The sequence below is a fragment of the Uloborus diversus genome, chromosome 10, assembly GCF_026930045.1.
Source record: "Uloborus diversus isolate 005 chromosome 10, Udiv.v.3.1, whole genome shotgun sequence".
NCBI lineage: Eukaryota > Metazoa > Arthropoda > Arachnida > Araneae > Uloboridae > Uloborus > Uloborus diversus.
Window position 1 is genome coordinate 120,404,791 of NC_072740.1, and position 23,314 is coordinate 120,428,104.

Here is a 23,314-nt window from a genome sequence, read left to right on the forward strand (position 1 = left end):
AATTATAATAACTAAGTCAATCAAAATTAACTAAAAAGTGAACAATAAGAAATAATTATTAAGTAAAATAAAAAAAAACCGACTGCGTAAAAATCAAAATGAATAAAAAGAAAAAAATGTATATAAGCCCAGTAGTTTAGAATGTTATTAAGTACTACTGAATAACAACACCATTAAAATAGTTTTATAATCGATACACACATAAGACAAATCATAAATTCAAAAGCAGAATAGAAAAATCAAAACAGTCGAGGCCCATTCCTTTTTGACCAATCAAGGAATCCCGTAAAATTTGAATGGACCCTGACTGTTAGTTCTTCTATTCTGCTTTTAAACTTATTATTTGTCTAGTGTGTGTATCGATTATAAAACTTTCAATGGTGTAGTTTATCCAGCAGTAGAGGAATGTGGGGCAAAATGAAAGGGTTAAGATGACTGAGTTTTTTCAAAATGAACACATCGGAAATTTGTTTTGAAAATTACAGTACATAAAGAAAGAACATTCTATTTTACAATGAAACTTGCGTTGAAACAGTACTTTTTATTTTTGTCAGTCAATTTGAGTCTTCAAAAAGAAAAAAAAAATCCTTTAAATTGTTTATCTTGTTTGGTGGAAAGCTTTTCTAAGTGAGGTGGTTGCTTGGTGAGCAAAAAGCTTCCCGATAAACAAGATAAACAATTTTCACTATCTACCCATATTTCTGAGGAGTTGAAGGTGGAGGAGGTTCTAATGGAAGTAGGTGTGATGAAAGAGGAGAAAAGGGAAGATGATAGTTTTGCAGATACTTGGCGGGCAAACTAGATATCGTGACTTTTTAAGGCTGAGGGTTTTTGGGTTTAGGAAGAAGGCTTTCTTTTTTTGGGGAAGAGTTAAAAGTTTTCTTGGCGGTGAAATTTTTACAACAGGGTTGTTTTTGCTGATATTTTATTTACGCCCTCAAACCTCTGCGCCTTCAAGTCCCCCCCCCTTTTTTTGCGCTTTTGAGTTTTTATTTTATTTTATTATTATTTTATTTTGTGCCTTCGTTTTTTTTGTGCCCTTTGGGATCAAGGTTGGCGCCCCCTTGTCGGACTCAGTCTGCCCCTGGTGCTTAACCTACGTCCAGCGGCCCGGATATGGACCGTTGTTATGTTGAATGTTATGAAATAGAAGTATATTCTGGAACATTCCAAAATAACAAATAGTTTTTTTTCGGTAATACAAATATGGTTAATTTAAATTTGAGGCCAAATAGTTAGAAATTTATTTCTAAAAAACAGATAGAAGCTTCGTATAAAAAATAAGGTAGTAATGATAATAACAGCAGTTCCTATTTTGTAATTTTCTCTCCTATCTTACGTTTTTCCTGTGTAATCTGTAAAAATAGAATTTTTTACATATGTGTTTTGGCACACGAGATTCATCTTAGTATGACAGCCCTCAAGTAAAAAATGGTTGCGCACCACTGCTCTATTCGATCATGCCCAAAACGATGAGGCAATGTTGAATCAGTAGGATGAGTGAAATCTGTTTAAAAAATGACGTCCAGCTGTTTCTGAAAACAGTATCAACTGACTTTTAAACCAAGTCGGCGAAAAAACATATACTTCAACACAGTTGTTTGTTTCAAGAAACTTATCCGTTATTAATCGAGATCGAAACGTCGGCCAATGTAAGTTCTATCTCATCAGATTCCTTTTTTCGTCTGGGCTGTAGCCCTGTCAAAAAAAAGCGAAAACGTTTTTGAACAGCGATTTTATAACTTTAATACCTCCTCCCCCTGATGGTCCAGGGGATTGTATTTTGATTTACGGCATCAGGGACCACTAGAGATTGAGTGTACCAAAAATCAACTCCGGGGGTCTTCATGGCGCTGAGATACAGAGGGGTGAAAAACCCAAAAAACCCCAACTTGTTCTGTCGTGTAATCTTGTTCTTGGTCGCTTTTATTTTCTTTCGTCTTTGGCGGTGGATTTGCTTCTGTTGGCTGCTCGTGTTTGGTTTCTTGGCAGGGCGGGACGCTCCCACGTCCCGTGACCTCAGTTCATATTTTTGTGCTACTTGGGACTTAAAGTTTAATTAATTTTTATATCTTGAAATCGCTATTTTAAGACAACCTTTTGTCATCATTTTAGGGACTTAAAGGGAAATTTCGACAGCTTTTCCCCAATTGTTTTTATTTTTATTTTTATTTTTTTAATTGAAGTCTTAAACGCGAGAGGGTACGGAGTATCTATCTTCCACAAAATAGTTTTAAAAACAGAATGCTAATTCCACAAATTTTGTCCTGTTATGGTAACGCTATGGCAGGATCGTAGCCAGCACAAATGTTCAGGGTACGCCAAAAACCTTTTCGGACAGATCCCCCCTTAAAGGTTGCTAGTTTCCTATTGATAGTCTTTACTGAAAGGCTCACTTTCTATTGATATCAAACTTTATATATTTTTTGGGGGAATCCACACAGTTTACTAATTAACCCCCTTCTCATTATTTGAAATTGAAACTCCAAAAACGACTCTGTAGATAAGTTTCGATTATGGAAATTAGGATGGAGTTCTGGGGCTCTTTCCAGGAAATTTTTCGAAACTGTAGCTCTAAATTATAGTTCTAGATGACTTGCTCGTGTTAAGAAGAAGAGATTAGGAGGCCCTCTCTCGAAACTTTCGACATGAAAAACGTGATTGCAGGTTAGATCTTTGGTAACGTTTGGGGAAAGGCAGTTTTTCAAAATTGAAGGTACAAAAACCTATTAATTATCTTTGAATCACACTTAAGGAGGAATGGGTTCGGAGGCCCTGTAAATTTTCTGCAACTAATCAAGTCCTAAAAACTCAATTTTAGACTTCCTTTGCTAACTTAACGCAAGCTTAGGCGTTTTTTAATGTTGGGGTGGAAGGGAGCGAGTGCTTTCGGGGATTTCAATAGGAAATTTCTCGAAATTGAAATCTTAAAAGTGCAGTTTTAAGCTATCTTTGGTGACGTTAGCATTTTAGAATTTTTCAATGAAATCTTTTTAACTAAAATCTTAAAAATCGCACTGAAAAACCAAACTGCGATCAACTTCTGAGTGAAATTTGAATATTAATTTTTAACTCTCATACGCAATACTTAGTAGCGGATAATTTTCGATCATGGTCGAGATCCATGTCTTTATATAATTTTCCTGGTACGCCGGATACCCTGTTTAGTGAGAGGCAAATTCAACCTCATTCCTTTTTATAGCTTTTCCAAATGGCGGGCCAAAATCGATCAGATTGCGAATTTGGCGAATTAACTAGGTTGCGATTTTACGTCAATAGATAGTTTGCAATTTCGTCCTTCAGCATTAGTGACAAAAATTTGTTTTTTTAACGGCTATAATTCGAAACGTACCTTTTACTTCACAAGCTAAAAAACACTAATAAATGCAGTTAATTCATTGATTTACTTACTTCATGTAAGAGTATTACGTTTTTTAATATAAAATAAGATCTTGATGACCGTAAAATAAAACAAAAAGCAGCAAAAAATTTCAAAACTTTTTCACAGTTTAGCTAAATGGCCAGCAGACACTATTACACAGCTTCAACAGCTTTTTAGTAGACACGGTATTAATTGAATTTGTTTTCATTTCATAGTAGAACGTATTACAAAAAATCAACAGGCAACGGTTTTACCCATCCCATCCATTTTCCTATATTGGAAAAAAGGTTAAAGATTATTCATGATACATACAGTTTATCTTGTAATCTTTTAGTCTTTGAAAACTCTTTGAATTTCGACATTTTTCAATGTGACTCTAATATGATTTTTTTAAGATAGATTATGTTGAGTTTTAATGTGATTAAATTAAAACACTTTTACGAGATAGCGATAGTATTTTTAAGTTTCGTCGTTCTATTCAAAAAGTTTTTTTTTTCGTATTTTATACGCTCAAATGGAAAAAATTGGGTCGTCATGGGACTGCCGACAGAAGTGAAAACTTAAAACTACAAACAAATTTGATGTGTTTGTGCGCGCGTGCGTGTGTGTGGGTGTGTGTGTGTGTGGTGTGTGTGTTTAATTTTCGTCTAAAATTAATTGTAGTTTCCAAAATTAAAATTTTATAATTTGTAAATTCAAAATATCATTTACAGTCTAGTTTTTACGTTTAGCAGCATTCCGAGCATCAATTACATAGATTTTGGTATAATCTTTTTCAGTTGGTTTATAAAGTAAATATTGATGCAAATATCATAAAATTTTGAAAATAAATTCTTAGTTTATCTTATTCAGTTTTCAATGCATAAAAAAATTAAACAATACACATGCTTGACTTTCCACGTAATCAATTTACCCCTCTTTAGCCGGTTTACCGAAAAGAGCCGACATGCCATGAGGTTGACCAGCATGCCGGGAAATTCAAATTTTAAGACATACCAGATAATGCGGGGTTCATTTCGGGGAAAAAAAAAGAAAACAAAGTGAGCTTTATGGAGGACAAGACATTTGGCAAAAGACAATTGTTTGCTCTGCTTTAATGCTGCAACTTTTATATGTGCAACTATGCAATCTATTTTAAGTTGGATTTGAATCGTATGCAGCTGTATTAAACTGGTTTGCACGATGATATGAAAACATTTTGGTGACGCGTTATTCGAAATTTAATTGTTTTTGAATAGTTAGGGGAAGCTGCTGTACCCACGGACAAAATTTACTTTTCAATTTTGCTGGTCTCTGGGAATGGATAATTGATCGGAAAAAAATTTCTGGCAGAATCTACAACTTAACATCTAATTTGGAAATTTTTGTCAGGTGAAAATCTCAAAGCTTTCAACCTCAAAATTTTTTTTCCTAAAAACCATCTTTTTTATCCATGGGTACAACAACCCGTTCACCCCGCGGACAGGTGCCTTTGTACCCGTGGACACATAAAAAAATAATATATAAATAGGCCTGAGGAGCTCAATTATACTCAATACATTTTCATAAGCCATTTTATATTAAAATAATTTGCAAACATCCATTGAAAATAACATTGAATAAAATCTCCAACAGAAATTAAACTTCGAAAATTAATCGAAGGTTTTTTCCCTTTTTTTATTTTTCCTTAATCTTTAACATCAGTGAACTCTTTAAAAAAGTTATTAGTCTTAAGAGAGTTAATGATGTTATGAATAATTAATATGTTTTTAAACAAAAAAATAACTAGATTCATTATAGTATGACTCTCTATGTATCTACATAACAACTTCAATTTATATGCGAATTGAAACCTTTAACCAAAATTAACCCACCACAAAAAACTCAGTTTAGATTAAACAAACAAAAATCTAGAAAAGCTGGCTTCAAATGAAAGCAAGTGGGATTGACGGCCTGTAGATCCTGCAACAGGCGGGGGTTACTTCAACACTATAACTCCAAGCCCTAATTAAAATTTATCATCATTGTTGACAGCAAATTTCGGACGTTGATGACAAGGCACTATTTTGAGGTACTTCACATTGTAAGAAGACTCATGTGTGACCCAAGAAGATTAAAAATTGCTGTCCGTGGGTACACATGGTTGTGTGTCCTTGGGTACAAAGGTATTCTATTTTGGTTTTGCAAGGCAGTCACATCGACAGGACCACAGTTTTACAACATTAAATATCAGAAACAAAACCTTCAAAATATAGGGAATCATGATGCCTGTAACAAAAATGAATAATACAACCCACGTCGGACGAAAAAAAAAAAAAAAAAAATTACGCATGTTTTTTTTTTTTTTACTTAGACCCTACTAAGACCAAAAAAATTTGATAGAATCTTAAATGTTCGTTTGATGGCGTTGAAACTTCCTGGGCTACTGGAGAGGTCTGTGACACACACGTTGAACCCCAATTAGGATCTCTCTCGACGATACCCGGAATTTCCCGACCAACGTCCGTAGGTACAGCATCTTCCCCTATACATCGATTTTAAGTTAAGTATAGATTAATCAACTACAAAAGTTTCGAAATCCTTTTTTAAAAATAAAAAAAATCAGATTTAAATTTTTTTTTTTTCAAAAACATCATAATTTTTTTACGCCGTGATCATCACACATCATCATCATCATTATCATTTTATTCCAAAACTGATACAATAGGTTTATGATGACTAAAATATCAAATAAAAAACTGATTCGAATCTGCTTAAATATCTGGTAAAGACTGTATCAGTTGTAGTTTTATATATTGTAGTGCTAAGATTGCAATCATTGATTATCGTTAAATTAAATTCTCAATTTAAAAATTCAATTAATAGTAGATTTTTATCATCTGCAAAGTTGATATTGAAATCTCCACTCAAAATCAGTGGCAAATCATCAAAGTTCTTTCCAATTTTATTTTGAGGTAATGCAGAAACGTTTTTAGAAAAAATAAATAAATTTTCATTCAAAAATTCTTGTATTGTTTTTATAGACTTAGCCGGTAAAATATAAACAGCATCCATTACAATTAGCTGTCCATTTGCAGAGTGGCAACGGCAAACAAATGAATCACCGATATCAGAAACATTATTGTTTTTCCCATATCAAAAAATGCCCAAAGTGTCTAAAGAAGTTTTCACTTCAAAGATATTATATAAGCTTGAAATTTTTTTTTCTTCTGGAGAAGAAATGCAGATCGAACTTACGCTCATTACGGATTATGAGATTCACTCGCTGCTGACAGCGCTACTTATGTCCACAGTTCCCAACGAAAGCAATGTAGTAAAGGAACTGAGTGAAGCCGCGCATGCGCTGTATTCCAAATGTCGGTGAGGTGAGGCGACGGCGTCGCTAAATGAATGGTTTCCCCCCTCCTCAAAAATGCTCAACACGCCTAAAGAAGTTTTCACTTCAAGAACGAAAATGTTACTGAAAGTCAAAAGAAAAATAATTAAATAAAAGTGTCCGATTAAAAGTAATGCATTTATGTACAGTTCTATATTATAACTTTTACAATTTTTCTGACACATTACTTTATATATATTTTTTAAAGTAGGAATTGTATGATTTGTTTAGTTTCAAAATAACTTGTCTTTCTCAAATTTTCAATTTGCACTTAAAAGGAAGTCTTTCTTCTATACATATAATAAAATAAGATGTTTGTGTGTGTGTGTGGCGCGCTTTCCGGGAAAACGGTAAGGCCTAAAAAGATGAAATTTGGTATACAGTTGCAGTTTTTGCCGAAGATGTGCACCTCGGGCTTCGATTTTGAAATTTTAATTAGAAAAAAAGTTATTTAATGTTTTATGTGTTTTTTTGCACTTTTTAATACGTTTTACCTCACAGACCCCGAACCAATCGCACCACACAAATATTTTTTGCACTATAGTGTAGGAAATTTAATTTTAAATATGATGAATGAAAAAATTTTGAAGATAGAGCAGTTTTTGTATTTTTTATGAATTTTTGAAAAAACCTTTAATTTGCATTTTTTCCTGGGTTTTATTTTTTTCTAATATCATCCTGCGAGAAGTATCAAAGCCTCATTTCTAAAATTTATGTTGGTAATAGTAAGAACATTTCGCCCTCTTCAGAAGAAAAAAGTTCTTAAAAATACGCAATAGTTTTTTTTTTACAATTTTTTTAATGCTGAACACATCATGTCTTTCCACGCATCGGTCGAAAAAAATGTTCTTCAATCTTTTATGTCTCTGACGTCACTATTTGTATTTCAATTCGATATTTAGGATGGAATCTTAATCGCAAACAAATGTTAATCTTTTTTTAAAGCTTACTTCTACATTTTATGAAGTGATGACCACGTGTTTTTCGGCAGCGCTTGCTTTTTTTCTTTCCCCCTTTTTTTTTGTTTTATTTAGGGATTGCATTTATTTCTTTTTCCATTCCCCCCCCCCCACCCGCAAAACTGGACGTTTTGCTGTATCTATATTAGGTTACATTGCATAGTTGTGCGCATTTATTTCAATAAAAACAGCGAGATTTGTTTTCTTTGTCAAACGCTACACTTTTTGCACACTACGGGGAATTTTGGAGATATATTTTTTTTTTACCCTACATAAATAAAAAAAGCGGTTTTTTGAGCGATCTTTGTTTTTGATAGGAAATGGGTGGGAAGGTTAAAATAAATAGAGATGGATAAGAAAATTTAGAGATAGATCGTAAAGGTAGATAGCCGCCGAAGGCGGCAATCTTTGCGTAAAAATGTGAATGGCACAAAAAAAAAGATAGAGATGGATTGATTAATACTGCTGCCAAATTCATTGAAACAGCTGCCGAAGGCGGCAAACTTGAAGTAAAAAGGTAAATGACATGTTAGGCAAACAGCCGCCGTAGGTGGCTGCCTGCATAGAATGGCGAATGGTGTAAGAAGGCGAACCAGCTGGTCGCCGCAGGCGGCTATGATGAAATAAGATGTTTGTGTGTGTGTGTGTGTGTGTGTGTGTGTGTGTGTGACGCGCTTACCGAGAAAACGGTAAGGTCTAGAAATTATTCCATTCAAATTAATAATAGTATAGATATAGATTGATTGATACCGCCACGAAATTTCTTTAAGCAGCCGCCGAAGGCGTCAACCTTGGCGTAAAAAGGCGGACCAGCTGGTCGCCGCAGGCGGCTAGTTAATAATAAAGAAAACCTAGTTAATAAAAATACATCTTTATTTCTCTAAACTATCTGATAGATAATAAATAGTTTATTACATAAAACTTTGTTTTCCAGTATCATTCAGAAATATTAGACATCAGATACAAGCCACTGATAAAAGTTTCAATCATTCGTCATGTTCGTGACGCATATTATTTATGAAATTTTGTAAGGGCTAAGTTTAAGGAAAAATAATCATCAGTTCAAAAATTGCATGTTCAAAAAATATACAAAATCCAATTCAGGTAAAACAAATTCTTTTCATCTTTTGTGTTTCTAAAAATCTTTATCTGCAATGTTTCAAATAGCAATACAAGTATCTTCTTACTACACATTATGTTTGTTTGGACACAAAGCACATACAGACATCTGGTCTTAAAATTTCAGTCATAATACTCAAAATAATTTTATGAGAGACTATTGGCATTTTAACCTATGACAAGGAGTTTATTTCTTGAAGTTAAACTTCAAACTTGCAACAACTTATGAATTCAACTCTTTAGAGCATAAAATAAAAACGTTTAAAACATTTGAAATGAGCACAACTCAACTCGTAAACATTTTTTATTAAAGTCTTTTATTGTATTGATAAAACTATTCAATTCGGAACTGTTTGTTTGTATTCCTTTAATAAAAACAACTATCAATGAGTTTCAAGAATGCTTAATATAAGCAGTAAATTAAAATTAAGGCACATAATACAAATACTCTACAAATACACATAGAAATGTTTAAGAACGCTTAAAATACCATTTAATACCTCTTGGACTTGTCTCAACACGATGGTTTTATGATGACAATATATATGCTGTCAAATGCCTGATAACATATATTCTGATATCGATATAGATGTTGTGTATTAAAACAATGCTCAAAATTAATAGATTAAATAAATAAAAGACCTAAAAGCGTAAGCTGTAAGTTACTTAACCCTTTCCTGCATGGTGATCACAAAAAAGGGCAACAATTTAAAAACTTCAATAAAAACGTTGTTCTCTTTAAAATTCGGAAAGTAGCTGCCGAGTTATTATTTTGTTCTCTCTAAGGATCACAGACAGTAGTACTACGAAAATGGCTTTTTCTGTTTTCTCAATTTCTTATTCAAACTATCCAAAATTTTGAACTAAAAAATTGGAATTTTTAAAAACGATTTTAAGATTTTAATTAAAACATGCTACCACTTTTCTTCATTTTCTCCTGAGGTATTAAATAATGAATTTTGTAAAAGATTCGAAATCATTTTTGAAGGATTAGGCATATTTTTTTCCTGCCCTAGGTGGGCAGTGTGTACAAATGGGAACATTATAATGTACACAGAAGGTATACCTTCTGTGAAAGAAACTCGTAAAAAAAGAAACAAAAAATTGATGGTAAAATCTATGCTTAGATGATCATTTGAACCACTAAGTGTTTCTTCGTTATACTTAAAAAAAATTCACGACTAGAGCTGGAAAGGGTTAAGCCATTGCTAAGGTAGAACTTCATGCAATATGCCGACAGCCTGGAGCTTCGTTGAAAGAACATCTGCCTCCAGTTAGGTTATCGATTATTCCAGATTGATGAACAATTAACAAGGACAAAACTGCTGTTTCTGGATATTACAACTAGGTAGTGGCGAAGGGGGGGGGTGAAACTCCCCCCCCCCCAGAGCCATTGTTTTTAACATAAATGCAATTTCAGATACAGTAGCTTATGCATATGAAAGGTCTTTTTTGATCAGAAAACTCCCTTAGTTTATGCATATGAAAGAGCTTTTTTGATCAGAAAATCCCCTTCAGAAGGTATTTTTGATCAGAAAATCTCCCTCAGAAAGTATTTTTGATCAGAAAATCCCCTTCAGAAGGTATTTTTCACTAAAAAAAACACCTACAAAAGGTATTTTTGGCTGCGCTAGTGCATCCAGGCTGTTGGCACATTGCAAGTAACACCAATGTTGATTCAACTAATGTTTCCAGATCAATGAAGATGAAATGAATTGTTAAGTCGAACTTATGAAGATGGATGATGCTTTTGCTGTCTAATAGTAAAAAGGAAATAATTGCAATCACCCAGTTCTTCGGTGAAAATATGACCACTTAGGCAGGGTATAATGAGGGAAAATAAGAAAATACAAAGTGCTACAAAGATAAACAGTGTGCTGCTAATAAGCCGGACTGAAGTCCATGCACTGTTTTCTTCCCAAAGTTCATAAAGTATTGAAATGCCAGGCCAATCATCGAAGTATAAAGATCTAGAAGGAACAAAAAAGGAAATTAAAATTTTTAAATTGCAGAAAAGGAACAAAACTTAGGTTAGGTTAAATTTAAAAAAAATATTGTCAACAAAAATTTCAATTCCTTGAAGATATCATGTAATTAGCTGACATTTTTAGAAAATACAAGCTAGAGTGAGCTATCAGCTGACTAGAATTTTAGAGCAGCGTCATCTGAATTGTTGATTCAGCCACATAAAAGATAATCGTGCAGTAGGGGTTTGAAAATATCCTACAGGTCAGAAATGAACATTTGATAAAAAAAAATCATTGTGCCTTTTATAAAGACAAAGTGCACCATACGAACAAGTTAAAGAGCATGTTAAGTTGAACAGGCATGAAAGATCACAGAGGAAAAGTTTTTTCTTATTAATGCAGTTATTGTATTTTCAAAAACAATTTTGAACAACATTTTTGCTAAATTGATTTAAGTTTCATTTTTTGGAACTGAAACGGATTTTTTTTTAACCTGAAATCATGCCCTTTTTACATTTTATTGGGTTTTATTTCAGCAGGCGTCAACCGAGAGCATTGATGTATTGTTTTCAAAGCAACAAATGCAGCTTTTTCATTTCTGCTTTGCTTTTCCGCCAAGTGTGTCACCTTTTGAACACGTTACTATAATAAGTTTTAATGAGCTGGCAACATTTAAAAAAATATCATCCCCTTTACATAAACCTTGTACTGTCAACAGCTTGCTAATTGGCTGTTACACATTCTATTAATATTTAATCAGGCTCACACAACGAGATAGACGAGTAGCATGCTTAGTTGATTAACAATAACCTTAAAATAGAATAGGATGCTACTAGTGTGGAAATATTAGAATGACAATTCCATGTGTACTTGATTGATATTCACAGAGCAAAACAATGAGTATTATGAAACATAGAGCACAAAACATACGTTCTTAAAAAGACATTTGAGCTTAGTTTTTTACTTTTTGTTCAACATGAATTTAATTTAGTACTGTATTTTCGAGCGTAAGCGTCGCGGCGCATACGAGGAAAAAAGTTGAAGAATTGAAGATGCGTTGGATACAATATCGTTTTTGTTTCCTAAACGCATCGTTTGCGTTCATCCTACGAGATCACAATTGACACTTCCTTCCTGCAAAACGTGTTTAACACTCTAAAGCTATAAACACTACAAAGAATGACTATTTTAAGAAAAATATAACTATTTATTTCACTTTATTTTTCATTTCGAGTTATGTATTTTTCCTCATTTGGTAAGGAGTCGAGTTTTCTTTTTAATATGATCACAAAATACAAATAAAATAAAAAAGCTGATTTATATAAACTTTTCCCAGACTTTACTCATTCACTGGAACTTAGTTAATTTTTAAATTTTATCCTGTTCAGTTTCACTTCATCTTAATTTTCTTATTTAAAGATGATCCTGCATCAAAAGAGTGAAAACTTTCACTTTGTTTAAGTCTGATAGAAATAAAACCTAAGTTGTGATAGCTATATTAGAATTAATCGAGAAGTATTTATTGCTATCAATTATTTAACGCAAAACAATCTGCTATAAATAGAAAAATGAAAAAAATATTGCTGCACTTACTTCTCAGGTGTTGAATCATCTGTTTTATGAATTTCTTGAGTAAAACGAGATTCTTCACCTGTTTCTATGTCGCCAAGGCTAGAAAAAATAAAATAAATAAATAAATAAAATAAATAAATAAATAAAAATAATAATAAAAGTTAAGCAAACGAAAAATTCTTATAAAATGGCTAACATGCAAAAATAAATGCAGAAGGCATCTCAAAACTGTTTTCTGTGAAGTCAGTTTATAAGAAGTATTATTTTACTCATTATTCTCAATAGTGATGTTCCGGATATCCGAGGGAAAATAAAGATCCGTATCCGTTACTTTTTTGACGGATCTTAAACGGATCATTTCTATTCTAAAAAGTTTTAAATATTTAAATAAAAGACTGTTAAATTCCGTTTAAATTAGGTTTTATTCCCTATTCAAATTATAAGGTATCATTTCAGAAGCCAATTTGTACCCCCCCCCCCCCCGTTGCAAAAAGGAAGGGAAAATAAGTTTTAAAAGTGTGTATCAGTGTGTTTTTTTGTTACATCGTAGCTCCTAAACAGATGAATCGATTTTGATAGTTCATTTTTCGTTCAAAAGGTGACTTGATCGAAAGTGTTCTTAGCTTGGCCTTGTTTTTGTAGAACTTTAATTACCGGAGATACTAAAAAAAAAACCGACTTAACTTTTTTTATAATTATGGTAGTAAAAATTTACCCGTACGTTAAAAATGTTGGCCCTAATTGAACGAACGAAGTTTTCCGCGTTTGATATTTATTTGAAACTTCTAACTTATATACAGTAGGAGCTATAATCTTGTTAAGTAAATTTTAAATGCAATTCGAAGTCTTTATACGCGTTATTGGTAGCGATTTCATAGTCGGATGATAAGGAAAAAAAGCTCAATGATATTTAAAATTTTTACCTGCTGTCAGTTCAAATTTGTTAACAAATGTGTAATCTGATCCGCGAAATTCATCCTAATATGAGGTCGGCTCTCTGGGACATGTTTTTTTTTTTTTTTAAATTTTTAACTTAATATTAGTTTTTGTTATTGATTTGGGGTTTCTGTTATTCTTCATTTTTGTTTTTCTCGGCATCCTTCAAAAAAAGTGAGACTAAATTCTTTATTTATTGTTTGTAAAGGTGTTCCCGGCTCTATTTCGTCGGTCAGAGTAAGTTCGGGTCAGCGCTGCATTTCTGCTGAAATAAAATGCGAAAAATTATTTCTCGTCTGTCCAGTAGCAGTTTTACACTCTTGCTCCTGTATCCTACATCTACCGAGTAAGCTAGAAATAATTTTTCACATTCCATCTAAGCATTAATGCAGCGCTGGCCCATTCCTTCCAACTCTCCCTCAATTTTAACGGAGATTTCCTTAAAGAGTAAATCATAGTCTTGATCATATTTTTGCCGCAGTTGACATTTTTTGAAGAAACTACCATTATTCTGACGGGAATACCTTCCGTAACGAATTTTACACTTGGATAGTTGAATTGTGTATTTTTTTTTTTTTGAGATTCGTATCCGTGGAACTTGACACTAATGATGCGTATCCGTATCCGCGGATCTACATTCGACGATCCGGCACATCACTAATTCTCAAATCATAAAATACATTCATTCGTGGTCACCAAAAAGTCATTTACATATTAATGGTTATTTATAATAATAATCTGTACCTTCAGAAATCATTATTACCAAATTATTCTTAAATTATCATCACTATTAGCAAAAACCCAAAATACTAAATCTTTAGACTAGGAATTCTGAATAGTAGCCACTGGCTACCAGAGTCACAAAAAAAAAAAAAAAGGTTTGCCACTTTTGACTTTGGCAGCCTTTTTAAAGTAAATATATCCAGCCCAAAAAATAACCTTTAGAGAGTTATCTCCAAATTACGTTGCAAAGGTGGAATCGACTGACGCGCTGAACGTATTGGAAGTATTTTGTGGTAGCACTATATGCAATATGATTTTAACAAATTAAAAATGCATGGTTGTCAATTTTATCGGCTAAGACTCGATTTTTTGATAGCCTTTTTCAGTTAAGTGTTTGCCCATTGGTGACTGTCGGCCGCTAATCTAGAGCTTTACAAAATACCCCCCCCCCCCTCAAAAAAAAAAAAAAAAAAAAAAAAAACACGATACTTAGCAAAGTAAAAAGCTGCATTTCTTACGATTCATTGATATTTTTGTAGGAATCATTGATTTTGCTTTCTACTTGTTTCAGAAAAATTAGTTTCACATCACGTGTTTCTGTTTCATGTTCAGCATTTTCCCTTTCCGTTACGTCAGGTGGCTGTACATTTTCTTCTTCTTCTTCTTCTGATAATTCCCTTTCATCAGTTACGGATGACAACTTTCTAGTCCAACTAAAAAGCAGAGAAAAGAAAACTAATTTAATACATTGAAGATTGAGTTCATATATTTTTGAACTATTACATTTTTCATGGCAAACATAACCTTTCTTCTTTTCCTCCTCACATTCTCAAGTAGTGCAGTCAACCTTCATTTATTGTGGTTAATCCGTTCTACACTCTACCGCTACAAATGAATTTCTACGAAGTAGGATTTTTGTTCATAAATAGAATATATTCCTAGTCAAAACGTAAAAATCTTATGAACCTTTAAATGGTTTAAACGTAATTAGAACCCACTAAACATGAAATAACGCCCATTAGCCACCGTTGCACTAGTTTTACCCATGCTTCACAAAATACGTGAATAAGAGGCACATAAGACGTTATATAAATGTTCTATTGTTATTATTGTGAGGAAAACTTCTGACACACAAATGTTAGCTGTGTGAGATTCACAGCATCAGCCCATTAGTACAGAAACTTCAATTTTGTCTTACCATACATTTGAAAAAATTCTACTTCAACATTTTAAATACATACTTGAAGAGAATCATTTTCAGTGATAGTGCCCCAGATATCAAAATGATTCTTTGATCCAGTTCAAATTTATAGCTTTCATTGGTGGAGAATACTTATTTTCAAACGTATGAAATAAATTATTTTCATCGGTACAAAATACATTATTTTCATCGGTACAAAATAACTACTTTCGACTAAAGAATTGATTTCATCGTTTAAAACAAGATATATTTCAGCGAAATTGTATTCGCACTTACTTATTTCGTTCTTTTTTTCGGAGGCACCTTTTATCCAGAGACAAAGCAGAATGGCTAAAATCTTCAGATGATGATTCTGACTTCGGTAGTAAACTAGGAATTATTGGGTTAGCAACAGGCAATGAGGAACGCCTGGCTCTGGTCTCTGTAATGCATATTCTAGATGGGAATGAGGAGGTAGCTGAAGATGGAGGCTGGCTATCGCTACTCAGACCTAGACTACTAACAGTTGGAAGTAAGCTTGAACTGTGTTTGATTTCCTGGTTAAAAAAATATGTAGACATACGATTTAGAGAATTCTTTAAGTCAAAACGAGAGAAAAGATTATAAAATGAGGGGACAGTTTGAAAACATGTTCCCGATTAATGACACAGTAGATTCCTAATTAACTGGCTTTCACTTAACAAGATCTCTGCTTTAAGCAGCTCGTCCCCCCCCCCTTTTTTTTCAAAGAAAAATACTGTTCTTTATTGTGCAATTCCATATCCTTAAAAAAAAACCTAGATTTCAAAAAAAAAAAAAAATAAATAAATAAATAAAAAAAAGCACCAACTTATAAATAGTTTCTCTGAGGGCCTGGTTTCCTAAAAGAGAAATCGCCGATCTTCGGCGTTGCGTTTACATGCGCACGCGAGCCAAATCGGTAGATTTGGCTCGCGATCCGGAGTGTGGCGGAACGCTGGAGATCGGCGATTTTTCTCCTAGGAAACCAGGCTTTTAGTGTTATGCATATTTAGCTCAGTGAAAAATTCATTCGAATTCAAAATGATTTATTCAGAACTTTTCAGTAATAAGTTATAGTAAGTAAACCTGCTTTTCATTTCACACATTTGCATTCCTCTTTTTCTGCTAAACCAGATTTTGGCTTAACCGACCGACCATGAATTAAAATTAAGCCAGTTAAGAGAGAACCGACTGCATCAAGCTTAAAAGTATAAAGCAGAAAACCATACCTCAATTCTCTGATATCTGAACAATTGGTTTCCTTAGCTGTGAGCATGAAAAGAAATACATCCAGATTTTGATTCTCAAATTACTTACATTATTTTTAAATTACATAGCATTTTAAATGAAAATGATTACCTTTGCCTCGAGTGTACTCATCTGAAAAAATCAGTGCTGTTTGGCTTTGTTGCAAATTTGTGCTACATAATGTTGGATTTGCTCTGCGAAGAAGCACAACAGTTTACATTGATGAAAGATAATCTACTGCTGAAAAATGTCAGCCTTTTTTACAATGCACTGTAGTACATTGTAGAAGCACAACTATCTTTCTATTATCTCATTAAATAACCTAAGTTTTGTGGAAGTTTACTTATGCATTAATATTTTATAATTTATGGTACATAATATCCCTCTGACTGGTCCTGGTATGACAGTTCGTATACGACCTTATTCTATTATCGGAAAATTAGACGAAATATTATTGCAGTACACTACCGATTATCCATGAAATCGGGTGGCACAAGTGCCGCATATAGTAAAAATTGCGGATAAAAAGGCTAAAATGAGGGACAAATAAGGTGAAAACTGTCCTTCCTCAAAATTGTCTGTATTATACTACATTATACTACTTTCTTCAAACAGTAAAAATATATAGAGTACAGTAAAAATATTTTGTATTTTTGCACAACAGCACTAAACATCAGTAAAAAGAGCAAATGTATGTATGATGAAGAAAGCAGAAAAAAATAAATAAATTAATAAAACATACACAACTGAGTTTAAATTTACAGTTTGTCCTGTAAAAAAAAACAGCTAGTGGTATTTGCTTTTTACTGCAAAAATACATGTTCCTGATCGTAGATTTGGCTAGTGGATAATCGGGAGTTAGCTGTATTTACTACATTGGGTTTGGGCATCACCATTTTAGGTTTACTTGCATTATAGTTAAAAATCTGCTTCATACATTTTAAATACTATTTGAAAATAAACTATTAATATCCGTATTATAAACTCAAATTTTGATAGCAGGGTTTATATTTTTACCATAGGAATTTCAGAAATGGAAAAAGCGCCTATTTTAATAAAACAAATGGATTTACTGAAACGTTAAAGAGTTCAGGGATACATTACATGTAGTTGCAGCTAAAATTAGTAATTCAACAATTAGCTTTGATTAAATGTATAACATTGTCTTCTATTCTTATTCGCATGAAAAAAAAAATATATAAATATATAATGAATTATACTCATTTTACATTAATACTTCGATCAATATTCCTATTTCCATGCTAGACATATAGCCTTACAGCCTTTTTACAAATATCTTTCACTAAATCCATCTATAACATTCGTCGTTAAAGTTAGAATGACTTTAAAAATCGTGTCAACATTTTAATTATATTCTGAAACAGACATTCAAGTTTAGAAGCTATTGAATCTTCATACCCAGTTGACTTTTTATACTAAAAACTTCCATACCTGATTAACAAGTAGCTAGATAGAAGCAACGACAGCAAAAAGACTTTTTTTAACTAAGGCACATAACATTTTGCAACATTAATGGTAAAGCTTCGTTTTACTTTAATCATGACTTCTAAATAACATTAGATATCACTTACAGATGATACTATTAAGATTGAAAACTTGAACATCCTTTTATGTACACCCAGTGTAATCAGCATTACATGTGAATGATTTAACTAACAGAAAATAACACATAGTAGTTTTTATTGCGTCAATAAGAAATTTTAATTGAAATATTTTTTTATATGATAGTGTAAAATTCACACTTAAGTATTTATGCGTTAATTTCTTTTTGAAATGCACTTCAGCTCCTAGAATTCTATCTAGCTAGTAATTACAGAGCTGAAAAGCAAAAATTTAAAATCAATAAAACTCATTTTATTTATTCCATTTCTAATCAACCATTATAAATTTCAAACTTGAAAAATAATGCAATCAACTAGATTGAGTTTATTTATGCTTTTGATGCTAGAATTTGAGGTAACTAATAAGTCAAATAATTAAATATCAGTAGTACATATAACTGAAAGAGGTTAAAATTATCAATATTGGTTGGATAAAAACATACAATGAAGGAAAACGAAACAAATTCATGAGGTAATTGTTGATAACCAAGAAATTGACAAATTCATCGAAAAAGAAAGAGTAAGACACACAAAATAGAATTTACAGAAGCAGCAAAATTTGACAAACATAAACGAAAACATTATGGTCAATAACTATAAGCGTATAATTCTGAATGATGTTTACATAAAAAAATATAATTAATAATTCGCTTGCATTTCAGAATAAGGCAATGGTGGTGGCAGGATTTTGTCAAGTATGAAGTTACAAATTAATAGTTAAGAGATTTCTGAAAAAAAGAGAAAAATGGTTAAGAAGAGAAAGCATAAATTTAATTAAAAGATATTCAAGTCAGAAAGTCAGTACTAAAAGAAAGACAGTGACAATTAATAGAACATTCTTCATTATATCCGGCCGCAAATTATAAAGTAATTTCTGAGAAAATGTGAACATGCTAAAAGCTTTCTAAACAGCATTTAGTTCAGATATTTTTCTAAAATTAATCTATATTATAAATCCTGGTATTGATTATCACATTAAATAATAAAATTACCTACTGAAAATTCAAATGTGCTAAAGTTGTTTCGTAAAATAGCAATTAACGCTATACCACAGCGAAAAGACAAAATAAAAATCAGCAAAATTATTGCAATAAAGGGTCTGAAACCATGTTCCTTAAAGAAAATTACTTTGGTGTTGTGAGATGTGCACAGGCTCAAGCAAGCCTTTTCATATGCTCATTAAACAAAATATTAGCTCACATTGGAAAGAATTTATCTTCTTCAAAATCCTTTATGTTTTGTTTCATAAGGTTTTTCTGCCTAAGTAATTATGAGGATATTTTTAGTTTCAAAAACTGCACACAAAAGGAACAAAGATGCTAAGAAAACACAATGCTTATGAAATGTATTATAATGCCAAGAAAGATCACATGATTTGACAGTTGAAAAGTTAAAAGTTATGGGGCGAAATTTAAGCTAGTTTAAACAAAAAGAGGGACAGAACCAATGGCTTTCGTTTTCTAATAAATCAGCATCTGTTCTGTATACAGCAAAGCAAACATAAAACATGACACAACACTGTTTTTCAACATTTTAATTTAAATATATTTGTTCCAAATATTTCTAGAATATTGAAGAAATTTGATTTTTTAATTTGGTCAGAGAAAAAGTAGACTTAGAAAAGGTAACTATTTTTTTTAAAGAAATAAAAGATATTGATTCTGCTGGCCAAATGGGAAATGCATTGGAAAATGCTCTGGTTACATTCTTATTGCTGTGGTGCAACCTTATCAATTTTTACAAACTATCATTTCAATAATGGCACTAATTCTTTTATAGTGAGTCTTTACTACAGCAGTAACTAATAAATAGTATGATGTAAAATTGGTACAATGTACGCAATATATGAAAAAACCAAATTACGAACTTCACACATCATTATTAATTTCGATTTTCACCTTTTGAGTTCCAAATCCTGAAGTCCAGCTCAAACTAAGATTTTGAGGTCTAAGTCCTTCCGTCTGTGAATACTGATGGAAATCTGCAACACTAGCCCTTCGTTTACCAATCTAAAAGCAGATAAAGATATTGTGTGAAAATCTAGGAGTTTTAAAACAAATTCTTTTTAATATTAAAAAAAACAGTTTGATCTTATGTAGCATCGCATTATATTACATCTACAACTGGAACTAAAAACAATGAAAAAACCTACAAAAACTATTTCAGTATTGGGTCATTCCACGAAAATGTCAATCTGTTGGCCAAAATTTCAAACTTAATGAATATTAATGTGTTGTGCATCATTTTAGAGATAACATTCTTAATTTTCGAAAGTGATTACACATTTTTGAAGATGGATGTCGTTCGTAGAATAATTACTGCTTGAAGATCTTTAACAAGAACATGTAAATTTAAACTATGAATAATTCAAGAAACGCGAACTGTAATTTTTTATGCATACATTTTATGAAAATAATTTTTAATTCAGTTATTGCTTTTATTTTGAAATTTCAGTTTCTTTTATTTCTTTCAATGAATTTTTATTTCTTTTCTCGCTGAGCCTAATTTGAATTCTGTGTTAAACGGCCTGTTACGTTCATCACAAAAGGTCATATTTTCCTTTCCACACTTTTTACATGACTATAGAAAGAAAAATTTTGCTTTATTCTCTTCACAAAAACTACCTAGAATGCATTTAAAATGTTTATTTTTTAAAAATTATTTAATCAGTTACTTATCAGCGTGGCGAACGTAACAAATTGATTGTTACGAACGTAATCGCTTGAAACAAACACTGCATCTTTCGAACGTTTAGTTCAATAAGGAATAAATGAAATGTATATTTTGAAATAATTTCATTTTTTAAATGCCACTGTGTTGTAACATTTTGTAATTTTTGCAACAACTTACTCGATTTTAAATACATATTTGCGGAATTTTCTTGAGTTGTATTTTATGGAAAAAATGACGGCTCAAGAAAAAAAGGAAAGAGTTAAAACAGAGCAAGATTGGCAGGTAAACAGAAAGAAAAGGACAGTAAAAAAGCAGCAGAGCGTATAAAAATATTACGGCAAAAAAAATAAATAAATAAATAAAAATAAAAATAAAATAAATAAAAATAAAAATGAAATAAAAAAATAAAAAAATATAATAAAATAAATAAATAAATTTATAAATAAATTAAAAAAAAAACAAATTAAGATTTAAAAAAAAAATCAACAAGATTGAGGAATTAAAAATGAGGTCAGGAGAAGAGAATCAATTGCAGGGAAGCTACTAAGCTAATTTTGTATAAAGTTTTGGAATAATGGAACTTTACCTTTCTCAACATGCGAAGTTTACGGAAAGATTAAAAAAGCATGTTCTTCCAAGTAGTCCGAGGAAAAAATAGGCTCTTTCATGTTATCTTGCTAAACAATAATAATAATATTGAAATTACTGTGGTAAAAATGAAAGTCAAAAAGTTACTGGAAGAAGCCTTTTTGAAAAAACAATCCTTACAATGGATTTCGTATTCGTAAAGAATACATTTCTTGACAGTTTTCTGAAAAAAAGAAGTTCCGCTTGTGTGTGATAAAAAAAAAAAAAATAAATAAAAAGTGTGCTATAAAGACCCAGATAGAAGCAAAACTTTTATATTTTCTTCTTTTTTACATTCTAAACTGCCATTTCACTTGTACGTACGTTTTCTCTCACGCCAAGTTCTTTGTTCGTTCTGTGCCTAACTTAGGCATATTCACAAGATGATTGGATATTTTAATGAAGAAAATTGATTAAAAACACTAAGAAAACTAAAACTTACTCGAAATATAAAAGTAATAATAAAGTTAATTTTAATCATAAAAGTAAACAAACTAAATTGAAGGCAAAACCTTAGCACTGTGAATTACGCTTTTAAACTGATGACTTGACTTGAATCAAAGAAATCCTCGAAAACCTGCATTATTTAAAACGTTTAAAGTGACCAGAATCCACAAATATGTGCTTACTTAAGTTTAGACTTGAAATTAAATTGTTAATTTTATTAACAAAGCTAAATTTATAAATACTATCACTTTTCATCATTCTTGGCAGCAGTTAAAATACAATTACGTCACTTCCGTCACACAAAAGGTTGGAGATCAGAAATTCAAAGCTCGCATAAAAGATTTCACTTCAAAACAGAGGAGGAAAAAAAAAATGCAAAGCCAATAGAAAAGCATTTATTTCATCCATGGTGAAAATTTGTTAATAGAAGTGTTAATTTTAAGACAAAATATCTGTGTGCTTACTTATTAATTCATATTTAGATAGATAACGGTCTAAAAAACTAAACGAGTTTATTTCTAAAATGGACTTCCGTTACCGTGACGAACGTAACTTCCGAGTTACGTTCTTCACGGTTACGTTCGTCACACGTCATATTTTGAAGAAATATTCATTTTCTGTCAAATTATAAGAAAAATGAGCATTATTCTTCATGAAAAATAAAGTTAAGGAATGAAAATGATGCATTGTATTGTTTTTAGATAATATCTACCTAAACTTTAGAGAAAATGAGAGCTGAATTTCATGTTGCAAATTGAAGGTTTCAAAAATGTTTCGCTCGTCACACTATAGTAATTTAATTTCAAAAACATATTTATGTTATTTATACTGTGTTTTATTGCGTAACTATTACACAGAAGTCTTATTCTTTCACAAAATTAAGCAAAACCACAAGTAAATGATTATTAGCCGTTTAAAACTCATATTATGCAACGAAACAGTCTCTGAATGTTATGTTCGGCACGATGGAATGACTCTATCAGGTTTTAAAATCCTTTATGAAGTAAATTCATAAATTAAAAAGTGATTTATATATGAGGCAGTGAGAAACAAAGGGATGTAAGTGGACATTTTCAACTTTTGAGTAAAACACGTTTAAATATAAAGCCCTAGGTAGGCTTTCATTGAAAAGTTTTTCTGAATCATGCTGTATAGCAGCATCTACCGCCGGCCACCTTGTCTAGTGGTCAGAGATGTCTGACTGCGATGAGGAGGTGCAGGGTTCGAATACCGGCTCGGGTATAGATTTACTTTCTCACTCCTGTCCTTGTCTTTTCTTTATGTGAATGTGTTGTGAATGTGTTGTGAATGGTTGCTTACCCTATAAACGGGTCCATATGGCATGTATGGACTGTGGAAGTCGGACTTCACACCAAATTACGGTACAATCGGAAAAGTGAAGCATAATTTAGAAAAAAAATCTCATTAGTTAATGTTTTTGCCTATATTATACGTAAAGTAAAGATTAAATGCCAAATACTGG

At 31.9% G+C, this 23,314-nt stretch overlaps 1 protein-coding gene across 1 annotated transcript in view; it reads right to left on the reverse strand.

Annotated features, from left to right (window-relative positions):
* Positions 1-8,627: 8,627 nt before the first annotated feature.
* The window catches only part of LOC129231153 (uncharacterized), a 102,108-nt gene continuing 87,421 nt past the window's right edge, over positions 8,628-23,314 (reverse strand). Inside the window, exons 21-24 of the mRNA XM_054865401.1 lie at positions 15,491-15,750; positions 14,532-14,726; positions 12,376-12,453; positions 8,628-10,785 (exon numbers count right to left, since the gene is read on the reverse strand). Of these exons, the coding sequence (XP_054721376.1) occupies positions 10,545-10,785; positions 12,376-12,453; positions 14,532-14,726; positions 15,491-15,750 (774 nt within the window). The 3' untranslated portion in view covers positions 8,628-10,544. The remainder of the gene's footprint in view (positions 10,786-12,375; positions 12,454-14,531; positions 14,727-15,490; positions 15,751-23,314) is intronic.